We start from the raw sequence: 12893 nt of genomic DNA, 5'->3' as shown, positions 1-12893 counted from the left end.
ATCGAGAATTAGTCGTATGTCCCGCTCAGGCGCATTTCGAGAGTTATTACCAATGATTACCGGGAGCATTTGATACTAGTAGCGCGGCGACGGCAAGACATTCTAATACAGTCGTGGCGCCACATCTTTTCTTTGTTTGATATTTACTTGTAATAACAGATGGTCTGCTTTTACATTCTTGCTCTTTCCCTCCAGCTGTCAACATTCATTGTCGACAACCTACCTTGGAAGCACGCATCGGAAAGGGTGCGCACAAATCACCACTCGCACGCAGTTCGGTTGCATCCATCAGCCAAGTTGCATGATCTTCCCCATTCCATTCCCCTTTCTCTCTTTGTCCTTTTCTGTCTCTCTCTGTGCCGTCTGCTGCGCCACAGCGCGTAAAGATCCGGCTCGTGCCGGCGTTCAGAGGGGTCAGCCCATTGGGCTGCGCGGTGAAATTTTGTCTACCACCACTCACACGCCACACTTCTGTCGCACACACGGCTGGGACAGCAAAAAGTCTTGGATCAGAAGCCGTAACTAGTTAGCACAGAGCTGCAGTCAATGGGCGTGTCGCCGGGCCTAGATGCAGGCCGCTCCTACACGGGGTGGGCTCACGTCGAGATGAAGAGGCGCGCGCGTCCTGGCACATATTCATGTTGCATTAACCCATGCATGTTTTTACGTCTTGTTTCGATCTTGGAAAAAACATTGCTTTTCGGTACCTTGCCGCTAAGCAGGGGAGCAGCTGTTGACAGGACAATATCTTTGCAGGTCAAGTCTTGGTCCGAGCTCAAGAATTTAAAAAAAAAAAAAAAACCCCTGGCAGATCGCAAGAACAACTCGTCATGCAGGTCCCAGTCGATTATCGGGCCAACAGCTACGTGGCTCAAGTGATATTGCTGGCTGCGCTCTATTTAATCGTTATTTCGATGACAAGGACCCCTGGCACAAAGAGGTCCGCAAATAATAAATCGAAAACACTTTGTAAAATAAAAAGTCGTCTGGTGTGTCTGGTAGTGTTGGCCAATACGCGCAAAAAATTTGCTCACATTGCCGCGGCGACAGAAAAGACTACGAGCAATCGGAATCTTCTGTTGTTTCTGATGGCCTTTGTTTTTGTTTTTGTAGCACAACAGGTTCGCGCAACACGTAGGACAAACGTCACACCAATGGCTGTGCGCCGGTGGGTGAAACAAGTTGCGGATGAGATGAGAGCTCGAGTGGGTGACGAAGATGAGCGCTGCTCTACTTGGAGCTGGAGCCTAACAATTGCTTTGAAAATCAAAACTACTCGTATATGCTCTCGATTCTTCTAGGCACTTCAGTGATACATCTTCTTGCCCTTTATCTCCTTTATCCTTTCTCATCTTCTTTTATTCTTAAACTCATGCGCAGCTCTTTTTCGGCAGCTCATGTAATAGCCCTCACCTAACTAGTGCAACAATGCAGCGTGAGGTTACGTTGGCTGCAGCCCGTCCTGCATTTTGATTCGCCAATTCGACCTAGCCTCTCTACATTTTGAGCAACGCGAGAGATGGAAGAGACCTGGCTGATTTCTTTTCTGCGTATGATTGGTAGGAGAGCACAAGAGTTGCAGCCACCTATGAAACCTCGGAAATCATTGGCTTGTGGCCTGCTCCCTAATTCGTGGAAGAATCCGAGGCTGGCACTTCCATTAAGTCGCAGGCCAACGAATTAGGTAGGCTAGAAGCGATGAAATCTATCGTCGAGCTGCAGCCGAACATTTGGGGTAGCGCACCGTTTGATGCTCGGTGTGAAATGCATGACGCAACGACGGTGGGCAGATACATCGGGCCATGCGCCTAGCGCCGCCCATCATGGTCAATACCATGAGCTTATTCGTACACAGTTTCGTAGCGGCTCATTGCCCTCTCGCCAAAGGCCCGGCAATAAATGGATATCCGTTTTGCCGAGTTGAACTTGAACGTGATGACGGGTTGGAACATTCAATCTAGAACTTGCACTGCAACCTCGTTTACATCACGCATGCATGCCCGAGAGCGGGACTCTTAGACACAGCCTTCCCCCCAAGGCCTGGGAACCCAAGATGCCATGCCAGCTGGCTCACTTTTTTTCCCTTCTTGTCCTCGACACCCCATGTTTTTTGATCGGCCAATTGCGTATTGCGACGCCACGGCTGCATTGTCACGCGGCGGGGCGGGGGAACAAAGAGGGCTTGATTGCTTAGCTTGCATCCTCACGCCACAGGGTTCGAAGATGGTTGCACTTGATGGTTGGCGTCATACCCCGCAGATTTGGTGGTAGTTGTATCTATGCGGTCCCAGTATATGTCTATGTATTGATGTACGCGCCGCATGGACGAGAAGCGAGGTGTGAATGGCTGCAGGGGGGATGAAGCTGTCACTTTGTGACGAGAGCGTGTCCAATCACCTTGTTGGCGGCGCGCACAGCACAAACGTAGTCCGGCACATGGGTAGTAGTATGTATTCGTATGTAGAGCCACGCAACCACGTTGATAATCAGCAGATGCCGAAACGAGTTTTGAATTGCTCATTTGGTAGTGAAATGAATGGCACGCGGCCGACAGACTGGGCGGTGCTTCTCCCACTCCGTGAAGCAGGCTAATGAGCCGATATCTTTTATAGCCTAGGATCCGGTCCAATAACAGACCGCCCACGTTTCGAGACAAGATTGTCCGCGTGTTTCAACGGGCAAAGACTAGCCTGCGTAATGCCGTGGCTGTGAGCGTTGTCGTTGATGAGTGCACGCAGTTGAGTGAGAATGACAGCGTCGTATTGCGTTGCTCAGCAGCTACGCCATACTCGGGTTAGCGAGGACGTGACCAGGCACGGCCCGCATTGGCTGAGGTGGTTGTCGAGCCCCATTTTCTTTAGTGGCTCTGTCACCCCACTTCACGCTTCTTTTTCTGCTCACCACTCGCGTTAATGACGCGTTGCTTTCGCGCCAGACGCGTTTCACGGCAACGTTCAGAGAGAAGCACATCCCCCCCATGTGAATTTATCTCTCTGGTGTGCGCATGCGGGCCTTTTCTTTTCAGTCGAGGTTGCCAATGCATTGATGACGCCCCTTTTGATGATATCTCAAACAAGCAGTCCTAGATACTAGTCCTCTTTTTTTCGACAGCGTTTGTTTTCTCATCGCCCGGTCCGACCACGCCCTTTCTCGAAGCAGCTGCCACGCACAGAAGATGGAGAAAGTCAGAGTCGCAGTGGTGCATCGCGGGATGGCGCAGTGGGAGACCACGCCTGAATGCTTCATTAGGGCCGACTAGTGATGCAAAAGCTGCAATCTGTCTGGCCAGTCTGGCAATGAGAGTTGTTGGGGGGGGCGGCATCGTGTGGGTTGCAACGCCAGCCAGTTTGCCAGCCACCCACCTTCAGTTCTCTGTTCTTTGCCGGAAGTTACTAGTTACCCATTGCGTATAGATTACGGAGCACACGGGTCTGGTGCACCCTTTTCTATTCCAGTACAACGGTTCCGCTGTGCCGCTGCCCGGGATGAGACACAGGACATATGGTCCGCCGGCAGCTCATGGCCAACCACGAGGGAAGCGGGAAAAAGCACGACGAGTGGCTCGACAGATGCGACAGCAGCAATGCCCCCAGAGACGACTGTTCACATTTGCCGAGTCGTCTTCGACTATTCTAGGATGTGTGGGGACTCGTGCCTTTTTTCCTCTCTGTAGTCTGAGACCTGTGGTCTCGGTGTGCGCCTCACCGCCACAGACGATTGACCAAGACTTTTACAAGTTATACACATTGGCGTAGCACGATGGTGAAAGTAGGTTGCCACGTTGCTTAGGCGAGATGCCCCTCGTTTCCGTGGTCAGAACCTCACGAGCAGAGGCATGAGCGTCGTCGGATTCCAATTGACCATTGCTGCATCAGATGATGCCGTCTTGTGTGGCGTGGCGCACGTTCCGGCTGGGCGCCATGCGGCATGAACGGTGGGATATGGGGCGGGAAGGACGGGAGCGCATCCCATGGGGTTGACAGGTGATTTATTGACTATTTGGTATCAATGTACAAGAGGGTGAATATGAGATGAGGATGGCCCATTGCGTGTGCGTAATTTGGCGAGAAATTATGTGAGGCTTTGGGCATTGGTATTTGTAGATGGCTGTCAACCTGTGTTAGTAGAGGGAGTCGAGGATCATGGTCTGTCTAGCCTCCTTATTGTGGCTTTCAACAAATAATACTAGTATAGCGCCATGGAGTACGGATTAAATATCTACCAGTACTCATGCAAAAACCAATCTATTCAAATAGGCGTTCGTTGCTGTACCAGGATGGATTGGATCGAGAGTAACAGAATAAAGGTGTTGACCAGGTGGTGTCTGGTCTCTCAGGGTCCCCGCGAAAAGAGAGGGACCTCGGAGGCGGGCGGGAGGATCCTCTTGGAGCGGCAAGTCCCCGGAACGAATGCAGGATGCACGTTGAGCTGGGGGAAGGACCTGTGTGGATTGAATGTCTTGTTCATCGCTGTGCCTCGTGACTTCGCTGGGGGGGAACGGGGAACGGAGGAGAAAGGAGGAAGAAGAGGCTTGCAGGCTTGCAGCCCGGAACCCGGTTCACCGCAATTACCAGATGGCGCAGCGCTAGCGAGGAGAGGACCCTGGCGGCGGGTGGTTCCTGAACTTCCTGGTGAAGCTGGCAAAAGTATCCGAGCAATCGGGGCGGCGGGAGAAGTATTCGAGTACCGGCAAAGGACTATTAGTGGTGGCGGTGGGTTGGTGAGAAAAGGCGAGGCTGGGACGTCTTTTGTTTGTATTCTTGAGTGCTGGTGAGAGACGAGGTTAAACCAGCGAGCCAACGTGCCAGGTCGACTAGCGAGAGGGGGGGGGCCTCTGGTGGGCCAACTTGGACTGTTTTGCTGCTAGCCTGGCACCTGGCTGATGATTTCGAGTTGGGCGACAGCGCTGTTTATTATTATGGCACTATGGCGGTGGGTGGTGGCACTGGTGGCCTTGTTAGGTGATTTTACAGTGGATTAGACCCGCTGCAGGACTCCAGAGAAAACACCCCAAGGACCAAGATTAATGCCCATGTCCCCTAAATTCTAACCAGCCAGTCGACCCTGGTCACCGTGGTTGTGGTCATTCATTGACTTGAAGTACCGGTACCCCGTTCGGTAGAGATGAGTACGCCGTCGACGGACCTTAGGTACCTCTTGCTTTGTCAGATCCTGCAGCGGGCCCTCTACCTTTATCGCGCGTCCTCAACAACAGCCAGCACCTAGCGTTGTCACAACGAGCCACTGCCCAAGTCACTTTCCGAGGCCAGGCAAGTCACTTTTCAACCTAGACAGACACTTGCCTTCTGCCCAAGCCAAGGTATCCTCGCCCATGCCCGCTCGCCTGCGCTTACGACCCATCCCCGTCCCTCCTCCATCCTCTCCTCCTCCTCGTCCTCCTCCCCCCCCTCTCGATTCAAACACACCCCATTCCAGTCCTTCTTTTGCTTGCGCCCATCCCATCACCACGACTCCAACAACTCTGTGGAGTGCTGATTCGCCTCGATTTTTGCTGTCAAACACATTTGCGATCGCGGCGCTTGATTTTCGCTTTATTTTCGACTCCCGCTCGCTTCTGCGCCATCCCGAACCGTTGCCAGCGCTAGGCTCACCATCTCCTCACTGCGCGCCACCCTATCACGACTCGACCTTGGACCGGCGCATCCCTCTACCAACACAGCGCCTCGGCTTGCGCTTTCCAAAAATCCTCAAACCGTTTCGCCAATCATCGCGACACATATATCTGACGTTGTAAATATACACGCAGGTGTGCCGGGCCTGGCGCCGCTGCTTAGGCTCACCAAAGCTGCGCTATCCCCGACTGCCTCTGTGAACAACAACCTTTCAGCCGCCAATCAGTCGCTGTCGCTCAGCTCTCGTCGCTTCAATTCGACCGTCGCTGCGCTGTAGACCGAATAAGCACATTCTGAGACGGGTTTCTTCTTCGCCGCGCGCTTCTACGACCCATAGTCTGGCTTCTCTGCCTTGCTTTTTCCTCCGACACCTGCGTCAGACTTGGTGGACTTGGGTCTCGTCGCGCGACACCTAGTGTCCCTGCTCCATACCTAACCAATTTCGAAAGACTTTTGCGTTGATTTCATACCATTTCACCTTAAGCCCCGCCATGAATCGCTCCTTGCGCCCGTCGGCGGCCCAGCCGTCGCGCTCAAATAACAATCCCAGGACCCCCGAGCCATCGACCGTCGCAGGTCCTGCAGACTCGATTCCTCCCCCTCTACAGTCGCCCGCTAAACCACGCTTTCGCCTCCGCAAGCGAACTGCTTCCAATTTATTGGCACCTACCAAGCAATTCCTCGCATCTGTCGCGGCTGCTGATGTGCCCATACCCAGCATCGAAGAGCCTAGCGTGCTCGACGAAGACATGATTGACTCTGTCTACCCCCCCTTTTCCAGCCACATCGAACCAATCGACTATTATCATTCTGCGCGACAGGCCTTTTCAGGTCGTGCTTTTTCACCACCCAAAACACCCGCCCCGGGCGTGGTGCCTCTTCTCGAACCCCACCAGTTCCCGGATTGGACTCTCGACAGTACCCTTAGCAGCCTGGAATCCAGCCCAGACTACGAATCCAGCCGCCCGTCTACCGCGCGGTCGACGCAGACGAGCTCTTCGCTTTTCAGCAGATATTCAGTCGCCTCTGAGGAGCTGAGCCAATGCGTCAGCCCCGAGTCCGAAGTTACCGATCGCTTTGGCAGCTTCCTCTCCGCAAACGATGCGCATCGCGCCAGCAAGCCCCGTTCATCCATCAAATCCAGAAAAGCGCCCTGGACTCGATCTATGAGCCAGCACTTGTGGACGACTTATATGATGTATCTGCAAGATCCCAAGGTAACTCCTTTTCGCATCGGCAAGAGCGGCATCCCCCCCCACGGGGTCTGTCTCAGAGTCGCCCGTGAAGCTAAGCGAAGTTGGCGGCGATCATGGCCTTCTGCGCAAGCAAGAAGCCGCAATACGACGCCAACGGCGGATGCGCTCCGTCCCGTTTCTCATTGGCCCCATACCTGCGCCGCAACCCGTGGTCACCTCCGCGAGCTTTGTAAAACCAGCACCGGGTCGGCCGCACGCAACCACCGTTATAATGCCAACAGTCCGACGCCATTTGGCAAGACGGCCAGTCGCTACCGGAACCGGCGCTCAGCACCACCCAATCAACCACACTCTGTCTTTTCAGGCTCTGATTTGGCCATGTCTCTGAGCATGAGCACGAGTGAATCCATGCAACCCGATGGGCCCTTGGCTCGACTAGCCGCGTTGCAATACGAATCTAGCGCTGCCGCCGCGCCACCCTCTCTCGACATTGAACCTGCACCTCTTCAAAAACCCCCCCCGCTGGGCTCTCCATTTGTGAATAAGAGCTGCGGCCCTAGCGTGGCCACGCTCGAGGACCCCTTTGGCCTGTCCGAGGCGCCGGTGCGCCAGAATCAGACGGCAGGCGCTCGAAATCGACTAGGGTCGCCAGCTCGGCTAGTCCAGAGCCGACCCAACTCTCAGAAGCGCCGCCAGCCCATGTTGGAGCCGCGCCGTAGTAAGCGTCCCAGCCTAGAGACAGTCTTTTGGACGGACCCGTCCAGCAACAGCCACCGCAGCGATACGCACTCTTTTGCCGAGTTTTGCTCGACGCCTGCGCGCGATCGCGACAGTCTTCTCGTTCCGCGCACCAACATCCAGAAACTTTTCGAATCGGCCTCGGCGACGCACGCGGCTCTCGGCGGCCCCGTCAGCGCGCAACCCACTCGGCGCGACGGCCCCGCGCGGCTCGGCTCCCCTTTTGTCATGGCCAGCACGAGCCAGTCGTTTCCTAACCGCTTCTCGAGCCCGGGCCGCATCGAGATGAGCGCTCTCCGCCGGCCGTACGCGACGGTCCGGCAAGGAGGAGCCGCTGAGAGCAGCGGCAACAATGCCTCGCTGGCAGATCGTCTTGCGTACATTGACGAGCGTCTGCGCTCGATCAACCGCCCGGAAGAGGAGCGACGCCGCTCCCAGTCGCCGCAGTAAATACTCTGCTGCTGACATTATTACATTTATACATGACGCACTATACATATCAACCCCATCATATAACGACTTGACGCATGTGGACATATAGACATTGCAGCAAGCGACCAATCTGCATTACACCTGCATCTACCTCCTCACCATTTCAACAAATTGTACCAGTGGCTACACTGGATCTTGTTCTATTTACTGGGAATCACTACTCTGTCCCTTTTGGTATTGCCATGTTTTTCTTCTCTCGAAACTATTGAAGATTTTGAATGCTGCCTCTGGTGGGCAAGCAGCAACGGAGGAACCTCACATTTCATGACGACTTTGATGACTTTGAACCATGACTTTTTTTACTATTTTTTGCCCTTTTTCTCTATACAAGAGCGATTGTTGTTTTGTGTTGTCGTTGGATTTTTTTCGATCCTGCTTTTATTTCTGCTTAATGTGCAGCATTTACCACGAACCGAGCTTGAGCAACTTGGTGTCGGTGTACCTGTTGGCTTTTATGCTTTCTTTTTTTCATTTTTTTTCTTTTTTTACACATGCCTTTTCTTTTCCTTGTTATTATATACTAGGACTGGGCAAGGCAAACAACAACAAGAGAAGAACCGGCAAAAAAAGAATTTGCTTGATGAGGTTTATGATGTTTACGAGTTTTCTTTCTTTTTTTCTTCCCTTATATATCATTGTCCATAGTTGGCTCTGGCTTGGCAAAGTCCAGCATCAAATACATTCACGGTTCTACATTGACATTGAAATTTTGAAATCAATCCAGTGATATCTTCTTGTAGCTCATTTTTCATTATATATTGTCGAGGATCGGCGTACTCAGAATCTCGTCGAATTAAGCCAGCTTCAAGCACGTATATCATACAGAAGCAGGGAGCAAGTTGCTGTCCCGTGACGTCAGCTTGCGTAGCGGGCATTTCGCCCTGTAACTGCCAAACTTTGACTTTAACATTGTCGCACTCGCACCACCACCACCACCATCATCACCCCTTCTCTATTAGCCCCGACGCTCCTTTCCTCGGCGGCCGTCTCAGACTCGTCGTCGGCACGCACGCATCCTCGCCCTCCTCCTCCCACTCCCACCCCATAAGCTCATCCGCCCACTCCTTTTCCCACTGCCTCGTATCATCATCGTCCTCGTCCTCGTCCTCGTCCTCATCCCCCTCGTCATCGTCGTCGTCGTCGTCGTCGTCCTCCTCCTCCTCCACCTTCTCCTCCGTTCTCAAATCCAGCCTCGACCCTGTCTCCGCTCTCCGCAGCCCACTCGCCGCGTGTGGGCACGCGCCTTGACCGACGGCCCTGCGATGGGAGTGAAACGAGCACTCTCGAAAGCCAAACGCGCGCTTCTCATTGCTCAACGCGTTGGCAGGGATGCGCAGCTGCGGGTTCTTGAAGCGCATGTCCAGCGCCGCGCGGCGCATACTCTTCACGTGCGTCGCATAGTCGGCAGCCAGCTCCGGCAACGCGGCAATCAAGCCGCGGAGCCGCGTGTCCGCGTCTGTAGCTGTAACTGATGCTGCTGCTGCTGCTGCTGCTGCTGCTTCTGTAGCGGCGACCACGCGGGTGTCGTCGCTGCTTGTGGTGTGCCAGTCGGCGACGGCGAGGGAAAAGGCCATCATGGCGACGGCCCAGCGGCGCAAGCGCGCCGCGGGCCGCGTCTCGCAGCGGGTGTAGAGGTAAGTGACGACGCCGGGCGAAATGTCCCAGTCGCAGCAGAGGTACAGGTCCTGCAGGGCGTCCATGGCGAGGTCCTGCAGGGGCGCAAGGCCGAGGTGCGCGGCAAAGAGGTGCAGTCGGACGAGCGCCCAGTGTAGCAAGTGCGCGGGCGAGGCTGAAGAAGATGACGACGGCAACGATGACGGCGACGACGACGACGACGACAATGGGTCGCGCGTGGCGGCAGCGGCGGCGGCGGCGGCGGCCGTGTCGTCGAGATATGACCGAAATGACCGCGGCGCGTGCAGCCACTCGACAAACAGCCCAAACATGGTCGCCGACTCGCCCGGCAGCCACAGCTTTATGCGCCGGTACGTGAACAGGTCGTCGCTGCGCCGCGGCGACGACGACGACGACGGCGGCGACGACGAGGCGTAGCGATTCGGCATTTGCAGCTGATCCCGGAAAAAGGGGCTCGCGGCGCAGAGAAGTCGGCGGTCGACAGTAAAGGGTTTGCGTGAGCGGCCGACGAGCACGGTGGTGGTCTCGCCGATGGTGGCCGGGGTGCTCTGGCTGCGAGCATGCTGCGAAGCGGCGCTGCGGAAAAGGTCACTGCTGCTGCTGCTGCAGCTGTGGGATAGAGTGCCGTCGGTAGTGTGGCTGCGGGTGTGCTGCGACAGACGGGCAGCAGCAGCAGCAGTCGGTGTCGGGGCCGGGACCGGGGCCGGGGCTGGAGGAGCGGTGCTGCGGAAGAGGCAGCTACTGTTGCGGGAGAGGGCGCGGGCGGTAGTGTGGCTGCGGGAGAATGAGGGTGGCGTCGAGCGAGAGTGGCGATGATGGTGACGGACGCTATTGTTGTTGTTGTTGTTGTTGTTGTTGTTGTTGTTGTTGTTGTTGAATCGAGGTTCCATGGGGGCGGCGGCCACGGCATGTTTCTTTCTTGTAAGGTAGGAGGTTTTTTTATTACTGTCCGGCTGCATCTTTGGGGGTGTGTCCTTTTTCCACATCAATTCCGCAAGAGAGAAGGGGAAAAAAAGAAAAAAAGAAGGGGTAGCGTGTGTGTATATAAAGGACCGAGATTGTGAAACGGGCTCCCGATAGCCGATGACAAGGCGGCAACCGAAATCGATGAATGATGCCACAAGAGCCGCCTACCGTAGGGTACTAGACTAGTCCGCTGCAAAGCGTTCATCGGTATCTATTTCTAGTCTCGGGAAATGGGCGGAAATTTCCTCTTCTCTTTAGTCAATGATGTGATAGCCGGTGACTTTGATAAAAGGATAAGAAAAGGCCCCAAGTCGACACACGCCCGGCCCGGGGTAAATCGTCACTGGAACTTTGCCAAGATGAACTATAAATAAGCAACAAAAAAAAAAGAAGAAGAAGAAAAAAAAGAGGGCAAAGACAAGGGTACCCCTTGCTAGTCACGCATATATATGGATAAGTAAGTAGTCTTTGGAGAGTTGGTTGCGATCTACATGAGGGCTGGGGGAAACATGTCAAAAATTTGTTTCTTGTTTTGTGATTCATGCCGCCGCGCTGCGCAGGGATTACCGGCTAGCCTTTTATTTTATTATTTGATCATGTCTTTTTTTCTGCTTTAGAGTTTCTCTGGATCTAGCAGAGATAGCGAACGTCTCAAGTAGACGTACTAACGGGCATATAATTTGAAAAAAAGGACAAGGGAAATTTCAAGGAAGAGAGGAAAGGCTGCAGGGTGTAGAGGCACCGGGCTCCGGCAAGGCTGTCCTTTGTTCTTTCTCGCAAGGGGCGTGTCCGCAATGAACGTGCACTAGTTTCTAAACGGAGACGAGCGTTTTCCTTGATTCAGTTTCTTTTTGACTTGTAGGCTTGCAATCCGTTTTGGTTTGCTTCCTCTTTTAACATGCTCGGCGCGGCTTCTTTGGTGGCTCAACCCCCAAGTCAAAAAGTTGTTGCAAGTTCCACGCGAGAACATTAACAAATTACAAAACTCTTCCTGGTTAAATAAAAACATGGAAAACGTAGACCGCAATGTCATTCTCCATCGAGAAAAATGTACGACATGCCGAAAACTCGTGTCTCTTTCGCGGCGCCACGGGCCGTCTTTGCAAAGAGTCCGTGAGCGGGTTTCATCGCGCCGTGCACTCCGGTTCGGAGACTACTGGCGCTGCGCGGAAGAAGTTGTAACAGGTATTATAATGATAAGAAGAAGAGGAGGAAGAAGAAGAAGAAGAAAAAGAAAAAGAAGAGAGAAATGTAAGGAGTTGTAAATAAACTGTTTATTCGTAATGAGAAAAAAAAGAGTTAGTTGGTCGCTCTGTTGAGCAGTTGGAAGTTGTCATTGCTGTCAACGAGGCATCGCGCGAATGATTCTTCAAATGAATCAACTCGTGTGCCAGGTCTACAAACGTCCTTTTTTTTTTTCCTTTTTTTTTCTTTTTTAAATGTATTTGGAATACAATATAGGGAAAATGCCAGCGCACTCATCACAGTTTTTCGACGCAGTGACCGCACCTTCTGTGACAGGTAACCTATCCAGATTAATGAGCCAGGATAGTTGTCAGTGTTTCATCAAGACGACTTAGCGCAATTGTTGTTTCGTGATTGCCCACCTAAACGTTTTCTTTTTCTCTTTTTGACTTGATTTCTTTTGTCGCCATTCTTACCATTATTGGACTGCCAATGTAGAAAATTTGTATATAGAAATGTGTCGCAACTATACAAAGCAAATATATCTTTAAACTCGGGAAACTGAAATGTTCAAAGGAATCAACACAAGTCCAACAGTCCAACATGTCCGTTAGCGGGGCACAAGTAACCATTGTCTCGGCAGTCGTCGCGCGCGCGGACGTTGATGTGCGTGGAACCCACTCAACACCCAACACTCAAATACCGATACTTCTTCTTCTGCTACTACTACTACTACTCTATACTGAGTAGCACATCTTTTCATAAAACTACTTTCATCGACCGCTGCTGCACCAAGGATCCCCCGTCGTAAGGCAGTGTGTGTCTGTGTGGTCGCCTCAACCTTACACCGGGGGGGCCGCCGCTAGCGCCGCATCATGGATGGTTAGAATCACAAGAAAACTAATGTGTGAGAAAGCTCGGAGGCTATAGTGACCAGCGTTAAATATGGAAGGAAAATATGGATACGGGGTTAGCATATTGGCATCTGACCACCATCGCCCCGTCCGTCCATCTCGCTCTCCATTGCTTTGCTGGGCAACTGGGCTAG

At 53.2% G+C, this 12893-nt stretch overlaps 2 protein-coding genes across 2 annotated transcripts; one reads left to right on the top strand and one right to left on the bottom strand.

Annotated features, from left to right (window-relative positions):
- Positions 1 to 6124: 6124 nt before the first annotated feature.
- Positions 6125 to 8017, top strand: BBA_00569 (uncharacterized protein; the record flags this gene model as incomplete). Its single annotated transcript, XM_008595666.1, has 1 exon — positions 6125 to 8017. The coding sequence occupies one exon, from the start codon at positions 6125 to 6127 to the stop codon at positions 8015 to 8017; it is 1893 nt and encodes a 630-aa protein (XP_008593888.1).
- A 444-nt stretch (positions 8018 to 8461) lies between these two features.
- Positions 8462 to 10653, bottom strand: BBA_00568 (uncharacterized protein; the record flags this gene model as incomplete). The annotated part of the gene is made up of 2 exons (XM_008595665.1): positions 8462 to 8501; positions 9071 to 10653. 2 exons carry the CDS (start codon positions 10651 to 10653, stop codon positions 8462 to 8464), a joined length of 1623 nt encoding a protein of 540 aa, XP_008593887.1.
- Between the last annotated feature and the right edge of the window lie 2240 nt (positions 10654 to 12893).

This window comes from Beauveria bassiana, assembly GCF_000280675.1.
Source record: "Beauveria bassiana ARSEF 2860 unplaced genomic scaffold BBA_S00001, whole genome shotgun sequence".
Taxonomy (NCBI): Eukaryota; Fungi; Ascomycota; class Sordariomycetes; order Hypocreales; family Cordycipitaceae; genus Beauveria; species Beauveria bassiana.
Note: the sequence above shows the minus strand (reverse complement) of the source record. Positions and strands in the feature narration are given on the sequence as shown.